This window comes from Panicum virgatum, chromosome 8N, assembly GCF_016808335.1.
Source record: "Panicum virgatum strain AP13 chromosome 8N, P.virgatum_v5, whole genome shotgun sequence".
NCBI lineage: Eukaryota > Viridiplantae > Streptophyta > Magnoliopsida > Poales > Poaceae > Panicum > Panicum virgatum.
The window spans coordinates 44,149,340-44,170,760 of NC_053152.1; the positions used below are offsets into that span (position 1 = coordinate 44,149,340).

At 45.8% G+C, this 21,421-nt stretch overlaps 1 protein-coding gene across 1 annotated transcript; it reads right to left on the minus strand.

Moving 5' to 3' along the window:
• Nucleotides 1–12,014: 12,014 nt before the first annotated feature.
• LOC120686478 (disease resistance protein Pik-2-like) lies at nucleotides 12,015–21,168 on the minus strand. The gene is made up of 3 exons (XM_039968704.1): nucleotides 19,641–21,168; nucleotides 18,965–19,516; nucleotides 12,015–14,154 (listed from the first exon to the last, which is right to left on the minus strand). Exons 1-3 carry the CDS (start codon nucleotides 20,706–20,708, stop codon nucleotides 12,274–12,276), a joined length of 3,501 nt encoding a protein of 1,166 aa, XP_039824638.1. The 5' UTR covers nucleotides 20,709–21,168; the 3' UTR covers nucleotides 12,015–12,273.
• Between the last annotated feature and the right edge of the window lie 253 nt (nucleotides 21,169–21,421).

Genomic DNA, 21,421 nt, shown 5'->3' on the forward strand with positions numbered 1-21,421 from the left:
CTTTGTAAAGGCCTCGTAGCATCCCTATGCAATCACACCTCGGAAGTGTGGTATTGTGCCTAGCCAGCACAAGCATGGTTGGGTTCAAAGTTCTTCAGAATTTTTACGCGAATTGTGGTGAAAGTGTACAACCTCTGCAGAGTGTAAAACTGATATATCATTCGTGGTCACGGTCAAGAGCGGCTTGGACCCTCACATGATCAATAAACTTAAAGATGGATTGAAATCATATTCTAGTTATTTCTTGTGGCCTTGCTGAGTACCAACCATAGATGTACTCACCCTTGCTTACTACTACTCAGAAGGAGACGGTGTATGAATCTGAAGATGTTGCTGAATTATAGACATACGCCCCAGTCGATTGCCTGTGAAGTTGAAGCCTTCGTTTCTAGGATAAGCTGTATAACTCTAATAATCTTTTAGTTATTTGTAATTCTCTTATTCATGATACTGTTATTCATTATTCACTTATAATGTCTCTATATGTATGGAATTTGACCCTGGCATACATATAGTTATGCATTCGGTTTTGTTCTGAAAACCGGGTGTGACATAGATGCATGGACGACGTGTGCTAAGAGGGAAAATTCCTGGTTGATTGCCCCTGTGTGTGCGGGTTTGTTGCCTACGAGGATGTCGGGTCCTTTAGAGGGTGTGTGTGACATCCCGGCCCAACAAGGATGAATTTGAGCCCACTAGTGGCCCAAATGTGACTAGCATGGCATGTGTGGGGAGTTGTCCCACCTTGCATGTTGAGAGTGAGTCTCACCAACATATAAACCCAAGTGACAAGTGCATTCCAACACTCGGGTTAACCCTTTTACACGAAGCGAGGATGAAAGCGTAAGCGGGGATGTGGGAGTGCATGTTTTACTCAACGTGCGAGTAGAACTGAGCCATATTTAGGACTGGGACGTTACATACCCCATTACATTAGGATAATGATTTCCATGAAGAATGGAACTTGTAACTTTTCTTTTATTAGTCTGAAAATATGTATGGGTGGATGGGTTTTTGCCACTGCAACCCCAATAGAAGCCCAGCAAGCTTTGGCAAAATTGCATCGTAGGAAGAGATGTGAGACATTTTCAATTTTCTGCAGGATACAGAGATCACAGGTGTAGGATTCCAAATCCGTATTCCTTCTCTGTAACATTTCTCTTGTGCTTAAGCGATCCTTGAGCAGAAACCAAAAAACACCTTATGTTTCATTTGACATTTTGAAATCCATAACCATCTAAAGATTGGATGAACTAGTCTGTGGCCAATGATTTCAGAATAAGCTTTTGCCACCGAGAAATTGGGACTTCCCCAAACATAAGACCAAATGTCTTTGTCGGAGTTGGGCTCGAGATTGTTCATGGTACAGTCAAGTTCGTGGAATTGTAAAAAGGCCTGAGTGGAGAGGGGAAGATTGAAGTTTTGTATGAAAGGGGTGATAGACTCCGCCTTTTGAAAAGAGATATCCTTGTCCTTGGCAAAAGAGAGGAGCTCAGTGAAATCACTTGCTAGAGTCTGGCCATTCCATTTGTCTTTCCAGAGAAGGACTGTTGATCCATTTGCTACTGTGATAAAAGACAGGCTCTTGAAAACATTCAAAAGTTTCAATAAGTCCCTCCACCCGAATGAGCCTTTTTTTTTCTTTTCTCTAGGTAAGTTATTAGTGTAGTAGCTGTTCCACACCAGATTGACCCAAGGGATATCATCTTTCCAGAAAAATTTGTGGAGGAATTTAAGCAGAAGAGCAATATTATGAGCTATAAGATCAATGATTCCTGTAACACCCCAGTGTTAATTTTTGGGTTAACCACATGCTTTAGTCACTAATCATGGGCCTAAGCTTGTCATTAGCATTAATCAAGTATGCATAGTATATTTCAACCTTGGCCGAGCTTAAATCGCGTTTTTCTCCCAAATCCAAGGTTCAAATCAAGTTTTTCCCAACCTCAAAGTTGTAGATCTTTCCTTCTTTTATAACTTTTGTTTTGGCCAAAATTCGAGTTTCAATGCAAAATTTTGAGTTTTCATTGGTCAAAATTGGGTCAAATTCAAGTCAAAATTGTTGGAACCGGTTCCCTGTTTCACCTACTCCCGAGTGCCCATGCTGTGCGCCCATGCCGTCGACCCCCACGCGTCGCCGATGGTGATACTCGATCTTTGTGCGGCTGCACCCTTATCCACTCCCGACGCCCCATTCTGCCCTCTCCCTCTCTCCTTCTTTCTCCTCCAGTTTGGGTCGAGCCGAGCAGGATCCGAGCAGAGCCACCGCCCTGTCATCAAGTTCGGCCAACTCCGGCCATCGTTCACCGATTCCTACCACGAGCGCCTCCCCAACCTCATCCTCCACCTCCACCGTGCAACACCGAGCCCAGCCGAACTTTCCCTCAGCCGAATCGGGCCCTCCACAGCCCGATCGCCATTGAAGCTACATCGAGCTCCTTCCCCAACGCCGATGACCTCCTCCCGGCCCTCTTCCTCGCCTTTCGACCCCCAAAATCAACTTCCCGGTGAGTCCTTGAACTCCCCGGCACTTCTCCCCACTCGTTTGTGCACCACGTTGCCGAGAACAGCACGCCGCTGCGCCAGATGCACCACTGTTGCTTCCGGTGGAAATTTCTGGTAGGGAGCCGGAAATTTCCGTCGCATGGGCCGGAGATTTCCGCCGTATATCGGAAATTTCCGTCGCATGGGCCGGAGATTTCCGCCGTATATCGGAAATTTCCGTCGCATGGGCCGGAGATTTCCGCCGTATATTGGAAATTTTCGGTAAACATGCCTCCGACTGGGAAAACCGGAGGTTTTTGGTGATGCACCGGACATTTCAGCAATCTGGACCGGAAATTGTCGCCCAAACCGGAAATTTCCGCTTTGTACCGGAAATTTCCGCTGTGGGTCGGAAATTCCGGACTGTGCCCGACTAAAACGTCCATAACTTTTTACTCCGGACTCTAAATTCAATGATCTTGGACTCTATGGAAAGCTTATTTAGAGGGCTATCCAACCCAACTAAAAACAAGCCCCAATTCCACACATTTAAAGTTTTGGGTTGAGCTATTTCTATCATGTTAATTGCATTTCATATGCATAATCATTCATAGCATCATTTCTCACCCATGCATCTTTCATTGCACCTGTCTAACTCTTGCATGGAATCATCTTTTCATTTGTGTAGACACCGCAAATGACGTAGTCTATGAGTTGGTCGCTAAGCCGGTCTAGGAGCAGCCGGCAGAAGATCAACGGGGCGAAGAAGCCACTGAGCAAGCTCCGAAAGAAGTAGCTAACCCCGCTGACCTGCAAGGCAAGCCCTGGAGTATGACCCATAATTTAAAATTATGCAATGTTCTTAATTATGTATTTGGGCATTAAGTTTTATAGGAGTTGATTGGAACTTTAGATGCATGATCCCTAGGTTTCCTCGGTCAATCTACTAGTATGAGTAGCTCGTTAGTACCACCATGCTTAATTAGGGTTTGGTAGAAGTTGAGTGATTCCCTGTCACTCGCAAGATATAGGACTTATTAGTTATGATCAAGTTACTTGAGAATGAAGCAATAAGGAAGGAAAAATGGAGACTAGGCGGAGATGAGTTTGGTTATGGATATGAAATGGAAGGAAAGTAAGCCTCCACCTGTGTCGATTGAGGACCGTACCATTGTTGGCATTGTTGATTGAGGATTGAACAGTACTAACCATATGCCGGAAGTAGGAGGTAGTCCAAACCAGTAAACTAAATGTTTGATTTGCAATGATAATTTGAATTGCGACCCGCTACTTGGGGCGTGTGATGATGGCAGGTGTTGTAGTCGCCCTCGGGTTCACTGGGTGTTCACCGTGTGGGGCTCCTCACCTGGGTTTTGGTAGATGTGGTTCAGATGTTGGGCTGATGATGGGAACAATTGACATGTGTGGCCTGGTGTGGCGTGCACGCGTCATGTGTGTTAGGTCCACCTTGCAAGGTTAAATCGGATCGATTCGCCGTGACTCGCGGATATGAGAGCCTTGGTCACTGTGTCACATAATAGTAAAAGATTGGAATGAGAATGGAATAAAGATGATTTGATTGTGATACCCTAGGAGGATTAATCTAGTATACCATGCTTGCTCTAGTTATTCCTGCAAACCTAGTTTGTACTTGCTGCTTTAACCTGAGCCAAAAAAAATGTTGAAAGTAAGGATCCACTGTTACTAGTTTTCTAGCAAAACAAACCCAGCAACCAAAAGCTTTGCATGATTAGGAGTCAGCTAAGTATAGTCCATAGTCAGGTAAGCCTTGTGAGTATTAGTATACTCAGGGTTGTTGTTGTTACCCATATGAGCAAGTTTTGTTCCCGCTGACTTTGAGGAGATCTTTGCGTCTTGGACTGGACATCCTCTTCCTTCTAGTCGTATCGTCAAGTGGGTCCCATCTTCTCCTTGAAGTTCGGGCAGGATGGTAGCACATCGGTGGGCAAGATGTGAAGCTAACCTTGTATCGTTGTTCATGTTTTAGCTTTGGATCTCCTATTTTAATTTTTGTTGCGTGTTGAACTCTGTAATTTTGTATTTCAAACTTATATGTAAAACTTGTGTTGTAAATTAATTTGAGAATCCATGTATGTCGGTGTTTAACCGCTAAGCCTACTCAGGGATACCCTAAGTAGTAGGATTGTAGGTAGGGATCGACTAGCTCTGGAACCCAATGGTGCAAGGAACACAAAGATTTAGACAGGTTCGGACCGCGAGATGTGTAATACCCTACGTCCTGTGTGGTTGTTTGTATTGCCTTGGAGGTTGATATATTTCGAGGGGGTCCCTGCCCGCCCTTATATAGCCTGGGGGGATAGGGTTATATGGAAACTCCTAGCCGAGTACTGTTGGAGTCCTACTTCAACTGGATCGGGTAGTTTCCTTATACTCTGTCTAGTCCTACGCCCATCCGGATGGTTACAATGGGATAAGATACATGCTGTGTGCTATTACTTGCTATTCCTCCTTCGTCTCTACATCAATTGAGGGCGTTCTAGGTGGCCTGCCGACCCTAGAACAACCCTACGTGCGCTTGCCCCGACGGGTCTTTCCAAGCTAGTGTTCGTAGGCTTCGTCACCGATTTCGCCGGCGGCGACCGGTCTGATCGCTCCATGAGACCGGTCTGACCGGTTTGTGCGGCGGCGGTGCATTGCGCGCCTTTGCTCGCTGCACGTTCGAGTGCGTCCGTGTGTTGGGCGTAATTTGCGTCAGCATACTTTTTGGCGACTCCGCTAGGGAAAGAATCAATCGGCTACCATGGCCTGTAAAAATCCTAAACCTAGCAATGTTAATGCCGCCAACATCAAGAGACTGACTGTTCAGCAACTTTCGGCCGAGGTTCTTGATGACATCCAAAAGAAGATCAGAGAGGAGAAGGAGAAGGAGATCCAGAAGCTGGAGGAAGAAGCCGTGAAGCAGTACATCTCGCACTTCTCCATCGACCGTCAAGGGAAGGTCACAACGGATGCCGCATTCGATGCTTCATAATTTGAGGTACAATTCGATGAGAACGAACAGCCTGTTCTTAATTCAGAAATAGCTAATGCTATAGATAATGCTGTTTCATAATTTTTCTAAAATCATGATCTACCCGTTAGAGTAGGTTTTGGTGTGATTTGGATCTTATTTGGATACTTTTATGCATGTTTGCACTTTGGCCCCCTTAGTAATCTGTAATTGCGAATAGGCCCTTAGCGAGGAGGAGCTGATCGATGCCCCGGACGCCTAGAGGACCCAGAAGGACGTACTGGACTACGATAAGACTCCGAAGACCTAGGACGACTACGAGAAGTCTCAGGTTCATGCCCATCTATTATTTGATTACCTATTAGGCATTGCTTGCTAGAACTGCTATCGCTTTATTACTGTTATGGGATGAACCAGCATAGCCAATTGAGTGTCCTTATTCCTTGAACTCCTAATATAAACCACGTTTGAATGGTTGATATGCTTGCATGTGTATGTGTGGGATTTCCTCGTGATATGATAGTCTTGGCGTGTGTGGAGATCCACCATATCAGGAGTTGGTGACTAGGGCTTTTAGCAGGGGGCGAGCAAGTTGACTTTGCTGGGGGTGTGTGTTGGCACACCCTGTGAGCACCTGTTGCGGGTGCATGTTTGTGTCGTTGGACACGGTTGGACTTTTGAGGTGTTTTGTGGGCCTTACCTGTAATGGGTGCCAGTCACGGACCGCTGTGTCGGATACGCATGAGGACGGAGATGCTCGCCCCGGCATATAAGGAACCGGTTGGTGTAATTATGATTAGTGGGACTTTGTGAGCGTGCACACCACTTATCCACAATGCGGGTGGATCCGGTCCGAGGCTCGTAAGCGTGGTGCCAAGCCTGTAGGCGGATGTAGTATCAGTGCAGGGGGAGCAGGTGTGGACCTGACGTTCCCTGATTCGCAGGATTCATGGGAATCCTATTCTAGATGGCTTCACAGTCCCGGGGCGACCTCTTGTGAGAGAACGCGCCCAAACTTGGGAAAGCAGGATGGTGCCATGGCTACTAGTTCTTGTTCTCAATAGACCGGTGTCTCGATGTCAGTCGGCTGGCCTCCGGCTGGCAGCGATTCGAGTGGGTACAGGTGTACAACCCCTGTAGGGTGAAAACTATACATATAGCCGCGTACTCGGTCATGTACATTCCTACTCTTCTGTTATTTCCATTAGTTAGTGTGACTTGATACTTTTCTACCTCCCTATAGTCTACTTTCCTACTTGGATAGCAGCTGAGGTGTGAGGAGAGGGAGTTCTCGCACCGACTTGGTTATCAGGGACTTGGGTGAGTCTCGGAGGTGTGAGTTGACCGGGAGTCTGGGATGGCGGAATGGAGTCCGGGATGCCGGAATGGCCCGCATCAGGTGACTTGGCAGATGCTATACTTTGTTGATGCTACACATAGGAAACCTTAGCCTTATCCGTTGACTATTTCTTATACCATAATGCATCCACTTAAAGCTTGCATACGGATGGTGACGTGAACCTATCCCGTCCTTGGGGATAGTTTGGTAGATGTAGGATCCCACTCAAAGATCGACGATGACTTTGAAGGATGGACTAAGGACGACTCGTGCTTCGCTCAAGTTTGCCTGTGGATGAAAGAAGACGTCAAGATGGAGGATACCCCAGAAGTCTTGCTACCGCTTCCGAGTTCTGTTTGTTTCCTCTTAGCCCAATGGGCTTGTATCAGAATTTCGTACCACAATCCACTGGATTATGTAATAATTAAACCTTTGTTGTGTTTTATCGTGAAGTATGACTGTGATATGTAATTGAAATGTGTTCTGTATGTGATAGCTACTGATCCAGGGACTATCACGACGATACAGGGAGTCGGGTTGTCCGTTCGACAACCCGGTTCGTTTCACTGATTTGCACGCCTACCCTGCAGTTTTGGCACATTTGTTTTCCAAGTACCCTCTTCCGGACGTTTTGGCTTGAAAGTTCCGAGCTGCTCCCTGGGCCGGTCTGACCGGTAGTTGTACTCGGTCTGACCGGTCTGACCGGTTGATGCTACCGGTCTGACCTGTTGCGCCTGGGCAACATGCTGATTGGAGGAACTTGCTTGCCCCCCGGGCTTAGGAGCATTAACAAAAATCCTCAAAGTCGGCTTCCCATCAGGAGTCTTCTCAGCAACGACTTCTCGGGCCAGAATCTTATCATTTGCATTTATCGGCCTTGGATCTCCAATCACCACATTCTTCCCTTGAGCCCCTTCGGCTTGCTCCGGCCGAAGGAGAACCTTTGGATTATTCAGTTCCAAAGTATGGACAGGGAAGGGAGTCTTGTCTACTTGCATATCAGAAAGCACCAATCGTCTTTCATCTACAACCGATTGGATCTGTCGACGGAAAACATTACAATCATTAGTAGCATGTGAGAAAGAATTATGCCACTTACAATATGCATGCCTTTTTAGTTCTTCCGGTGACGGTATAGCATGAGACAAACGAATGTTTCCATGTTTAAGTAATTCATCAAAAATCCTATCGCAGTTGGAAACATCAAAAGTAAATTTCATCTCATTATGCCGATTCTTTTGAACCGGCTTAAGCGAAGGACACATAGAAGGTTTGTCATTTGACGGCCAAACAAATTCAGCGGCGTACACTCCCTTTTCCACATCGTTCGAACCGTCGAAATCATTCTCAACAACATAAGTGTTAGACCGATGAGGCTTAAAGGAATCTTTAGAATTTTTATACTTAAATTCGACACCAACAGCTCGCATTTGCAAATGATTAACCGTAATGAAATCAAAACCTTCAAGTTTCTCTTTCAAATAAAAATGCAAGCCATTAAATGCCAAATCCGCCAAATCTTTTTCCGAAAGAGACGAATTGAAACAACGGTTTTTCAAAGCTTTAAACCTCTGGAAATAATCCAAAACCGATTCATCTCGGTTTTGTCTAACCGATGTTAAATCTAGCAATCTAACTTCGGATTCCCCACTAAAGAAGTGATCATGAAATTTGCGCTCTAACTGATTCCAATTTAAAATCGAACCCGGCGCAAGCAAGGAAAACCAAGAGAAAGCGGTTCCGGTCAAAAATAAAGGAAATAAGCGAACACGCAAAACATCGTTAAGACCCGCTTCTCCTAATTGCAAGACATATTGGCTAACATGCTCCCAAGTCGTACGAGAATCTTCACCATTAAATTTCACAAATTCGGGAACGCGCCAACCAGTAGGATATGAAACGAAATCAAACTCTGGAGGATACGGCTTTTGATATAAACGTGACCCACCCATATCAATCCCAAGTTTAGATTTAAGCACACCGGCCAAATCCTCTTTAAACCCGCTGAAATCGGCCTGATAAGTACCGCTGGCCGATGCATGCGAAGAGGACGAAAAACATTGCGTGGTAGGACCGGTGTATATCATGTTTGTGTTAGGAATCGGCCCTCGGTGAGGTCCAGATCCCTGCTGCAATGTAGTATGAGGCCCGGCATGCATCACTATCTCATTGGTTCGGCTAGGGACGGCCGAACCGGGAATAGAAGCGTGCGGTGCAGAGGGCACCGGACACTGTCCCGTTGGACCGGTCTGACCGGTCGAGGAGACCGGTGGGACTGGCGGCGCGTGGACAGTAGATGGCAATGGTGTTTGCCCTGGAAACAAGTCCGGCGGCATCCCAAAGAATTGATCTTGGGTAGCAGATGTGCCAGCCGAATTCGTGTCTGGAATATAAGTGCCACCTTCGACACTTTTGCCCTTTTTAAGTGCCTCAATCTGATCATTAGGCCCAGCAAAACTCTCTCCCGCGACTACTTGTGCAGCAGATATTTTCGATTCTACCATAAGAGAGAAGTGCTTAACTAATTCAGAGGGATCATTAGGAAGTACCTCGACCTTGTCTTGGTTCATCTTGAATGATGGCATCACGAACTCCCTGACCCTCTTAAATAGGCCTCCTCATTCCTTCTTGAATCCCTGAAGGAAGTGCTCCCTCAGGTGCTCTTAAGCGAAGAGGTAGGCCTTGCGCTCGTCTTCAGTGAGCTCCTCCATGGTCGCCTTGATGATGTTGTCGTTGTGGATTTCACCATGAGTACCCATCTTTCCAGAGAAGTTAGATTAGATTGGTTTTAAAAACCAGATTAATCTGTTCCCCAGCGGAGTCGCCAAAAAGTATGTTGACACAGAATCGCGCCAACACACTCGAATGCGCTAGAACAAGCAACGATCGTCAGAACGATCAACACAGCGAAAACCCTGGGCGGCCCGGTCTGACCGGTTTCGCCGACCGGTCTGACCGGTGCAAGCAGGGAACTCGCGAATACCTAGAACAGCGAGCTCGGGAGGGACCCCGTCGGAGCTCGTGAACGTAGGGTTGCTCTGAGATCGGCAGGCCACTCAGAACGTCTTCAAACGCCGTCGAGACAAAGGAAGAAAGCAATCTAGGGTTGGAAAAGGCTAGGGTTTGAGAGATAAAAAGTAATGCGATTTTTATATTGATTCGATTGGGAACAACCTCAATCGGCCTTAGCCTTTATATTTATAGGCCGGGGAAGACGTACCCCTTCACGAGTAGGATTACATGAGGACTCTTTACAAAAAACCTAATTCTACTCGGACTGCACTGACTAGACCGGTCTGACCAGTCGACCCGACTGGTCAGATCGGTCGGCCTCGGCAGGTGCCAAATTTGGCTGTCAACAGCTAGCTCCGAGGACCACGACTAATGTGTCCTGGCTTCACTACGAAGAAATTAATTAATAAGCAGATAGTGGAGGGAGGAGTCATGCTCATGCTGGCGTCCTGCCATGAACAAAGGTCATCGATCAGTCATCAGACTCAGCAGAGACAGCCAAGTAAATTAGAGAGACCTGCACAGTAGAGACAGCCAAGTCATGGTGGTTGTGGGTCGTCCCCTCGAGCACAACAATCGCTGCAAAAGCTGCGCACCCACGCCGTCACCCTCGCGCCGTCGCCGTCGCCACCAGTGCCTTCTTTATGCTGTCAAGAATCAGACAGTGCAGGCCAGGACCAGATGACGGCGGCAGATGATGACGATCCGCCGGCACAGCCGGCAGGGAGGACGATGAAAGGCCGGGCACTGGCGGCGAGAGCATCTCCCGCAACAGGTTCAAGGCGGACGCCAAGAGCTTCTTCAGGACCGGCGATTTGTGCGATTTGCTTTTGATACATCGCAGAAGCTCCCGGCATCATGCCCCCACCTTCCACCGGCTCCGGCGCAACCTGCAAAGATTTTCAGATAGACCAAAAGCATTGAAACATGCTACACGTGAACTAAAATATGAGAAGCGGGTCAAAAGCAAGCATTCAAAGCCATCATGAAGATATTATGATATGATCAGGTGGCAAAAGCATACAAGTGAATGTTTAGCATATTTTAGATATATATCACCACATAAGCACGCAACTAGCTAAAAGACCACTTTGGCAAAGATCAACTAGTTCATAAAAGCTCACACAAGGATAACTAGTTCTGAACAAAAGATCATTGCTAACACATGCAAGGCATTCCTACTCATTTCCCAACTCACTGGAACCATGAGCCTACTTCTATGGCAAGCACATGTAACAGCAAAGCAACCTGGTATAGGGTTTGGCAACAAAAGCCAGGAGCAGCCGTCGGGTTCTCCAGAGCGGAACGAGCGAAGTGCTTATTCAATTTCTTCATCTCCATCTTGATGTCATCCATGGTGCCCTCGATCTCTGAGAGCCATGACTCCGTAGTGCCGACGGCCTTCTCCAGAGCGGAGAGGCGTATGTCCTAAGTAGTCTGAAGATCTGAGAGCTGTTGCTCCCAAACCGAGTCCCGATAAGAAAGGCGCTTGGTCCAGGCCAGGTCATTCTGGTTGAAGCGCTTGGTGAGCTCATCAGAGAAACGCTTGGACTCGTCGAGGAGAAGCTCGTGCTCAGGATTCATTGAGCCTCGACAACGTTGGAAATGGGTGAAGTGGTCGTGACGGTGAAGGGAATCCAGAACTGGAGAATTGAGCCACAAATTGACTCAATGAGGAAGGGAATTACAAGATTCCAAGATGAGTAGATGTCTATCGATTGGAAGAGCTCAACCGGATCCGTTGTTGAATCAATCGATGGAATATGCAAAGCAACCAAATTGGACCCGAAATCGAACGGATCTGACAACAATTGTTAGGACATCAGAGATAGAGGAAGGGAAAAACGAGGACGGAAGCACAAAAACGAGATCGAATCGGGCAAGAAATCGAGATCAAGAGGAGAAGAATTGGCGAGGAAGCCACGAGGACACCTTGTCTCGGATGGAGTTTTGATACAAATTGTTCTCTCCCTTATATCTCTCACAAGATATGCTTAAGTAGTTGCTCACGCTACACGCACACCTCAACTCACGTGTCCTCGCACTCTCCCAAGCCCACACGCCTCCAACATACTTGCCATTGGGCTGTACAGCCCGCTTGCTTCGGCGCGGCCCATCAACATCTTGAGCTTCTGCATTACTGGAGTTGCTAACATCTTTCCAGAAGCACTTATCAAAAGCCATGTATAAGTTGAAAAATAGAGCCATGTATAAGTTGTAAATAAGAGGTAGCAAAAGATAATACAAAAGCCATGCACGTACACGAATCAGGGCAATCAATTTCTGTTTCATGTAATAAGGCATGCGCCCTCTATATTGGAGGCATTAGCTGATCGTTATTAGCCAAAAAAGCAAACCAACAATGTCCAAACGGCCAAACCTATCAACTGGGCCGAGAATATTTTGATAACATGTTTTCCAGGGCAACTCATGCAGCTAACCCTATTCAGGACGAATTCGAACGTGGTTCCACCTTGAAACCAGGCTTGTTTTGATGCTTACCAAGTTGGCTCCGCATATCTTGCTCCACTTTGTTATCATAGGATCCTTTAAGTAAGACTTCCCTGAGAATTTGTAGCTTCTCTAGCCCTGAAAAGTTCAAGGTTGGCACATTATTACAGCAGCGGATCTTCAGGACCTCAAGCCTAGGCATTACATGATCCCCAAATGTAACAGACTGTAACCTTGAGTTGCAAGCAATCTCAAGGACCCAGAGCTGCCGGAAACTTGTCCCCCCCCTGAACCGGAGCTCGCCATATTCAAACTCCTTGAAAGAAAGACACAGAATGTTTAGGCTTGTTAAGTCCTTGAGGAGATCCACCTCATGTTGCCTTATCATAGTCAGCCGTAATTTCAATTTTCTGAGATTGGACAGCAGCTTGATCCATGGCGGCAACTTGTCTATTTGTCCGTATAGCTTGAGGCTCTCCAGTTTCTTGGGAGGCGGGGAAATGGCATCCAGGCAGCCAGCTTGATTCGTGCCGAGCCACAGTGACAAGGATTCCAAATGGGCGTGATCTGAGATGGCACAACACAACTCCTTACAGTTTTCCCGTTTGACGCCAGACACTCCAAGCTTGCGCAATTGGGTAAGGTTCTTGAGCTCTTCCAGGATAGCTGACCCACTTGCAACACTGACGTCGATGACGCTGATATTGTGTAAGGCCGTCATTTTCCCGATCCCTCGAGGCACCACAACGCCACCATTATGAGAGTCAGGAAGCAGCCGTCCGCGGTGTGTCCACAACTCTGGCAACACCAAAGTAGCAGCACGACGAAGCCTGCTCATCGACAGTGTTGAAGTCACTGCTGTTTCTGGCTGCGGCGGTGCTAGGCTGTCAACAATGCTGGTGTCATCATCTAGTTGTACAGTAGTACCGGCACGAATATGCTGCAGCTTCTGTAGCTTGGTGGTGCTTGCTGGGAGCGTGACAACCGAGGTGTGTCTGATATCCAGAGTCTGAAGCTGCCTCAGGGCACCAAAGGAATCTGGGAGACGAGTGATCTCTTTGCATCCTCTTAGGGAGAGGAACTTGAGGCGAGGCAGCAGCTTGACCATCTGCTCGAGGTCACCATCTGTCACTGATGATGTGTCCTCCAGATCCAGCACCCGGACTATCCTCATCTTGTCAGAGATGAAGAAGGACTCCCACTCACCAAAAACCGTGAGTGACCGCAGCCGCGAGAAGTCGATGCTCCCATACACACTCATGTCTCTGTCCCAGGTGCTCCCTATGGTGAGATGCCGTCCTGTGTGTTGCGAATTCACACTGCAGTGCCCCTCCAATTCAAACACGAGGTTCTCTTCCATCGACCGTGAGATAATGTACTCACGGAAGAAACCATTGACTTGGCACAAGGGCATCCTCATGAAATAGGACAGGCTTGTGGATCCCGGCACCTGGATCATGTTTAGCTTGCAGAGGTCGAGAAAGGACTCCTCTGCATTCTCCTCAGCGGTCCTTTCTTTGGTGTCCCTGGAGTAACCTTCCGCAATCCACCGTCGCACCAAACGGCTCCGCCGAATTTTGTGGTTCACAGGGAAGATTGACAGATAGAAGATACAGGGCTTCAGCAAATCTTCACAAGAATGGAAGTATGAATGGACCCAATCAAACAGACCCCTTAAACTACCGAATGCTGGGTGGGTCTCCAACGTCCCCATAAAGTTGTCATCATTGTCGATGCTCCATCCTTCAGCCATGAAGTTGCCTACAGCAACAATCACTTGGGGTAGTCCGCCGCACTTGTGTAGGAGAATTTTTGCTTGCTCAATGTCCGCGGGGCTCGGGTCAGAAGGCCAGCTACTCCAACGACTCGTAGATGCCTGTCATCAAATGAATTTGAAAATAAGCATCTACTAAACCCAACGAAGAATTTAAGAATAAGAATTATTGCAACTGTCATCCAATTAATGAATTTATAAGAATAAACAAAGCATAAGGCTTTCAGTGATTTACATGATCAAAATTTGTGTCTCCCATCACACTCACACATCAAGACGTGTCCAGGAGATTTTGGCAATTATTTACGTCTAAACTATGCGCGTGAGGAATAACAGATGTGCAACATTTCGGAGTTTGAGTTTGAGTTTGTGCAAAAATAGAAAAAGGAGTTGTACTGTATTCTTATATGATTTTTTCTCTTTTTTGGTTGAGTTTTGTGCCAAATGCGGCTCCATGCCATATGGCATCCTTGTCCTGTGGTGGTGGCATGGTGGGGAGGACGAACGGGAGAGCAAGAACTTGGGGCCGGGGCCGTGTCCGCTAGGGTGGCCAAAGGCAGTGGCGGAACTGAGGGGGGTGCTCGTGCTGGTAGGGGCCATGGCCCCTCCCCCCTAATAAATAGAAAGTCATATAATTAGTTGATGAAATTAGAATAATTTTTTATAGATAATCAATGCAAATTAAAAGAAAGAATGGTTTTTTGATAGAATAGTCTATTTTGTCCCTGGATTTTTATTTGAGGGTCAATTTCATCCTTGAACTTTCTAAATGACTGTTTCAGTCCTCAACCTTCTTCATGCAGCTTAATTTAGTTCTTCATTCTACCAGTCTTACCACGTTAGCATGCCATATCAGCATCCAAGTGTTCCTATTTTTTTACCAGCAACATATAGTAGTTCACATATATTTAAAAAACTTTTATACATGTATAATAAATATATTCGGATCAACTCCCTTGCTTAAAAACCGTATACTAGATGTGACAAAGGTGTGCCAACATCGCATGCCACTTAGGGCCAATGTTTTAAATAGCGGGCCATAGAATTTAGCGGCAAGGTCCAAAAAATACTATTAGCGCCGCTATAGCGTGCTTTTTCTACTGCAGCGGGCATAGCGGCAGCTCCATGAAGCTGCTATAATACCACTATACCCTGCTATTTTAAACATTGCTTAGAATAAATGATTAAATTCAACTGGATGGAGAAGTTTGTGGATTGAAATGATCGTTTGAAAGTTTAATAAGGACGAAGTTAAGCTTCGGATGAAATTTGAGGATGAAATTGAGTATCAGTTTATCAGGAGGCGCTATAGTTAGAGTTCTTATCCGCACTGGAAAAGGACTTGGATGATCCAATCGACTTGGAGAAGAACCCGCCTCAATGACAAACCTTGACTACTTGGTTTGACTTCAGCTTGCGCCGCAGTGACAATCTTGACAACTTGGCTCGACTTTACCTCATGCCGCAACATCAACTCCTCGCCACCGACCTCGACTACTCGTCTCGACTAGAAACTACTCATGGACGGGTCTTAAACTACTCGATAATGGGTTCTGCGCACTCAATAATTAGTCATAATCAACTCCAACTAGTTGGCTTCATCGACAGATTGCCCACGAATCAAGCTACACCACTTATACTTTCTCCCATTTATTCTCCATAAGATTGGCCAATACTGGTTACTTATCTATGTACACTTCTCGACGGGAATTATTACCCTCCAGACCTACACTTCGCTGACTATTACTAGGATATGTTGTCCGATAGCCATGTGTTTGGTACACAGAATTACGGAGGTTCCAGAGGCCACAGGTTTGACGTACTTAGCACTGGAGGATCACAACGGCTATACCCTACAGGCATACGCGTTGCAACACATGCTCTCACTGACTACTTTATGTGCAATGCATATTCTCTTTATTGTCACAATGCTGATTTCTTATTTTTGCATTCATTTTCTTCTCATAATGATCGCTAATCTACTCGGGGAGCAAATGCCTTAATCCATGAAACCTTAGATCTACTGTTTATGCCTAAAGCCGTTACAGGTACACTGGACAAGGATCTCATACACGCTACGAGCAACGACTAAAACAGGACCAGGTGAGTAAACGTAATAGGTGGACTACTCGAGATTTAAATGGTCTAAACTAGAGCTCAACACAGCAAGTTTATTCTCACACCGAATAAATTTTGGTATTTTTATATTATGCTACATAATGTATGCATTGTCTTTTTTCAGACTGAGCTTTGATATCAACTCTCTAGGCCGCTCGGCATCGCATCATCGCTCTGTTAGCTCCCAAACTCGGGGGTTGGGCGCTAATAACTACTCGATGTGCCTCTTAAGGCTTACCTGGCTTATAAGCTCAGGAGCTGGATGCCGCAAAACTAATCGGATGATGACTCGCATGGAATATAACCCTTTGCTACGGTGAGGTTAAATAGTGGTACAGAAGGGTTTATTAGGTTTGGAGGATTTTGAGAGGATTTATTTGTTTAACCATTGTTTCAGGATTTTATCCTGAAATAAGCAGTTTTCAAATTTTAAAACCCGAATGTCTTTTTAACCACCAAATTAGGGTAAAAATTAATATTTATGCCACACTATTTTGGATCCTTTTCCCAAATTTGGGATTTGGATTCAAGGCTCGGGGCTAATGGATACGTGTAATCAGTGACTTATTTTTCAAAAATATTTGGAAGATAAAGAAAAAGGATTCAAGACTAATTGGACCGTCAGCCTCATTCTTCAGGGGCTACTCCATATGGGATACGATTTTTGTCGAACCCCATATAAATATTAATTTCTAATGACTTGAAGATTACTCGAGGCAAGAGCACCTCATAGCCTCGAAGCAACCTAAAAATTACCCGGGAAGACATATTAAAGATGAAGTTCTGGCAAACTCGAAGATGATTCCAGAAGTATTCGGAAGCCTGCAGTACTCGGCTATGAAGAGCTCAGGGGCTTGTCAGATCTGGGACCACAAAACTACTAACGTGGCATAGATATTTCTAGAATAAGGGATGAGACATGTCCTATACCCTAATCTGCTGTAATGTTACTCGGATACGAGTAGAACTAGTCGGTATAGAAGGAAACTACTCGGTTAGTGTCCGGGTAGAACTCCTAAGCTCATATTAGACTATTTTTTGTAACCCTGTCCCCTTAGAGTATATAAGGGTGGGCAGCGACCCCCTCCAACGTATAACCAAATTCAGGCAATACAAACCACCAAACAGGACGTAGAGTATTACACATGCAATTCGCGGTCCAAACCTGTATAAACCTTGTGTTGCTTGCACCTTCGAGTTTCTGATCTCGGTGACACTCTACTTATAAATCAACCACCTAGGGTATCCCTACAAAACACAGACAAAGGGCGCAACTCCTAGGTGGCGGCGAGCACAATGGCCGCAAGCAGAGCAAGCACGGGGCATATGACCTTTTTTTATTAATTTTTGGTAGCGTTTTCCCCATTGGCAGGACTAAAGACTTCTTTTATTCCCGGTCGCACCGCTGGGACTAAAGACCGGGACATTTAGTCCTGGATACATAGTCCTGGTTGGGAATCCGGGTCCAAAGTTCTTTCCCAATCACAACTAAAGCCGGTTTATGTAGTAGTGCATGCAAGATAATTTGTCTATCACTGATCTATTTCCTTGGAGTTGACAGTTGGTACGTAATTTGATCCATGGCAAAAAATATATAATGAAACATCTATCATGTTGTGACCTTTTGAATCTTAGGGCAGTTCCAACCCTCCAACTCAGTTAATTTCCATAGCATTAAATATGTTGTCATGTAAGCAAAAAGCTGATGTGGCAGGAGAGTTAATAAGGAGAGAAGGAGAAATATGAAGAAAGCAGATCTCATGCAAGAAATCATGTCTACACGAAAACCAAGACAAAAGTAGAGAGGATTGGAGGGAGAAAAGAGAGAGAAGAGATATAATTGGATAGCAATTTATTATGAAGAAATCATGCATTAGTGATGTAGTTTCTATGTAGTGTCTATATGATATGATAAGTATAGAAACTACTAATAGTGTCTTGGGTTGGGACTGCCCTTATCCACCATGATGCATAGCCATCAGAGATTCAATGCTCCGAATTCCATTCCAGGTTTTCAGCTACAGTTATTATATCTCCCCACCGCACTATTAGAAAACTCCAATTGTCAACCACCCAGTCCCCCAAACCATGCCTCCCACAGCCCAGGAATTGGCGAATTGGTGGGCAACAAGGCACAAGATGCATGACTAGTCATCAGACAAGGAGTTCACGAACGAGGACAAGATGACTACTCTCCGCCCTATATTTTTAGGAAATGATGGACCTCTGTATAATATATAATTGTACTGGTACTAAAGGTACCAACCGCGTACTAAAAGTTGCTTTCAGTACCAGGTTCAAGATTGATTTGGTTTTGGAACCGGTACTGACAGGGTTTGTGTAGTAGCGAGGATTGGAGGGGGCGTGCGTGTGGTTGAAAATATGCATGCAGACCAAAATGCAAGCTGGCAAGGATGCCAGTTGTAGGGCATGGTTAGAAAAGGCTGCTAATATATGAGCACTCGCTTTTGAGATGGCTTGCCATCTAAGAACAATATAATGCAATTATATGATTGCATTATTGGTAGCGCCTTTTAGCATAGGTGCTTGGTGATATGACATGCTCTTTCTATTCTGTGCTCCAACTCAAGCACCTCACTATATGCACCAAAGTAATGGGATTGCACAATAATCAATGTAGTAATATTATTATATTTAATCTTGATATTCAAGAAATATACTTCCGTATCATATGTGTCAGGCATGGAGAATAGGTTGATTTTATATATTTAATTGACAAAAAAAGTTCGTAAAACTTTTCCTGAAATTTATTGATGATGTAAACCGAGCATACCTCATTGAAAAAGACACGAACTGTATGTTCAGCTGAGGATTGATCCAGCTCCAATTCTCTGTGTGGCTGTCCGACGCACAAGCTAGCAACTTCAGGGTCCTGGGTGTGTACGACGATGCAGCTGCCATTGTTCTGGTCAGGTAGGTATTCACTGACGGCCTTCCAATCATCCGCGCTCGATAAATCTTCCAGGAAGACTAGGTATCTGTGATGGCTCATCAGTTGCTTCACGAACTCGATGAGTACGCCTTCCGTATCCATCATTGTACCATTCAGTTTCAGGAAATCTACGGCGCTTCCATGTCGTGGACAATAATTTGTGTAAAGTTGTGCCAGCAAGCTCCGGATGAACTCATGGGGATGGAAGGGATGCATCAGTTTAACCCAAGCACGGCACCTGAAACTTTTGCAGATTTCTGGGTCGTCCTCACAGATCCTCTTCATGATGGATTCCATCCCAATGTCGCCTACTGCTCCAAACACTTGAAGTGGAAGGGCATGATCTTTCTTGTTGATCAGCTCAATCAGACCTCCTGGGCTGCTACGCTTATTCTAAAAGTCATGAAACATGATTGTCAAATAAGTATATTGTGACCAGGCTGATATTGAAAATGAGAGAGAGAGAGAGGAGTATTTTTTTTTTCATGAATGTTATTGATTTGTGTTCAGAGCATACCTCATTGAAAAAGGCACAAACAGAATGTTCAGCTGAGAACTGCTCCAGCTCCAATACTTTGTGTGATTGTCCGACACACAAGCTTGCTACTTCGAGCTGCTGTGTGTGCACGATGATGCAGCTCCCATTTTTCTTGTCAGGTAGGTATGCCCTGACTGCCTCCCAGTCAATCATGCAGGACACATTTTCAAGGAAGACTAGGTACCTCTGATCGCTCACTTGCTTCATGAACTCATCCATGAGTGCGCCTTCTGTAGCTTTCATCACATCCGCCAGTTTGACGAAATCTACAGAACTTCCTTGTTGCCGACAATAGTTTGTGTGGAATTGAGCCAGCAAGCTTCGGATGAACTCATGGGGATTGAAGGGATGCATCAACTTCACCCAAGCACGGTACCTGAATTTTTCGTAGATTTCTTCATTGTCACAGGTCTTCTTGATGATGGATGACACCCCAAGATCGCCTACTGCACCCCATAATGAAATCACTTGAAGTGGAAGGACATGGTCTATGTTGTTAATCAACTCGATGAGATCTCTTGGGCTCCCTTGCTTCATCTTGGTTTCCCTCGCCTCGAAGAGGATACCCACTGCTGTTGCATCGGCCTGCTGATGCGTCTTCTCAGTGTGCTTGGAGCTGGAGCCACCGATGTGCCTGTAGCGCTCGTTTCTCTGGCCCATGGCTTCAACCCTGGACTTCAGCAACTCTATAGCAGTAACTGCATTGTCCAGTGGCTCAGCCGGCGCCGCTGCTAGCATGCAGAGTGGTAGCAAGCGGCGGCGCCACCACTGGGACTTGATATCCATGAGGACAAGAGATTCGATGCAGTCCTCCACATCTAAGGCCATGTTGCGGACCTGCCTTACCAAGGTCCTTACCATTGCGTCAGCGGCACGATCCTTGGCAACGTTGAGGAACGAATGCATCATCTCGAACTCGTCGGAGATAAGCATCAGGTCGCGCTGCATACCCTTCTTGAGCTTCTCCTCCTCCTCAATCGCTGACTTGGCAGCAGTCAGCGTCCCCTCCACCGCCGACTTGGCCAACCCAAGAACAAGGTCCGCCATTGCTACTCCCTGGGCCCCTCCTCCCAGGCCGGGATGTGTTTGCTGTGTGGAAAGCAAAAGCTTGCTTGTGATGTGGTGATGCCTACTGCTAATGCGTTGAATTTATAGAACCATCTTGAGCATGGAGGCTGATGTCGAAAAGGAGGAAGCAAACATGCTGTGAACAAAAACAGGTGGATAAAAATAAAATCGACAATATTTTTTTTTCTAATGAGGTTCCCTAGACCATTGACTAGAGCGCTTCCCGTGATAATAAACTACATCAATTCTGGCAACCCAGGTAATAATTAAACCGCAAACCAATCACACATCAAACTGTGCTGCTGTCCCCTAAGCGCAGCAGCTTCGGGATTGGAATTTGGAAACCGCCGCTGGCCGCCGTATCCTATTCCTGTCCCAGTAGCTTGCAACTGGGTGGGTGGGTGTTGGCTTTCGGTTCCGGTCCCGGTCCGTGGGGTTCGCTCTGCAAGCTCCTAGTGGATGTCTATTTAGCATCGGCAGCAGCATCCTAGCTTGTCACCCAATTTTCCCACCTCATTTTTATCTCACACGGATGGTAATGTTTGGGACTCCACACAAACGCATATATATGCTAATAAAAAAATATAACATTTGGAACTCGAGTGAAATAATTAGCAGCTTTAATAGATATTTAAACATGCAAATTAATAGTTTAAGGACCATCTAATATTTGGAATGATGTTAAAGGGTAT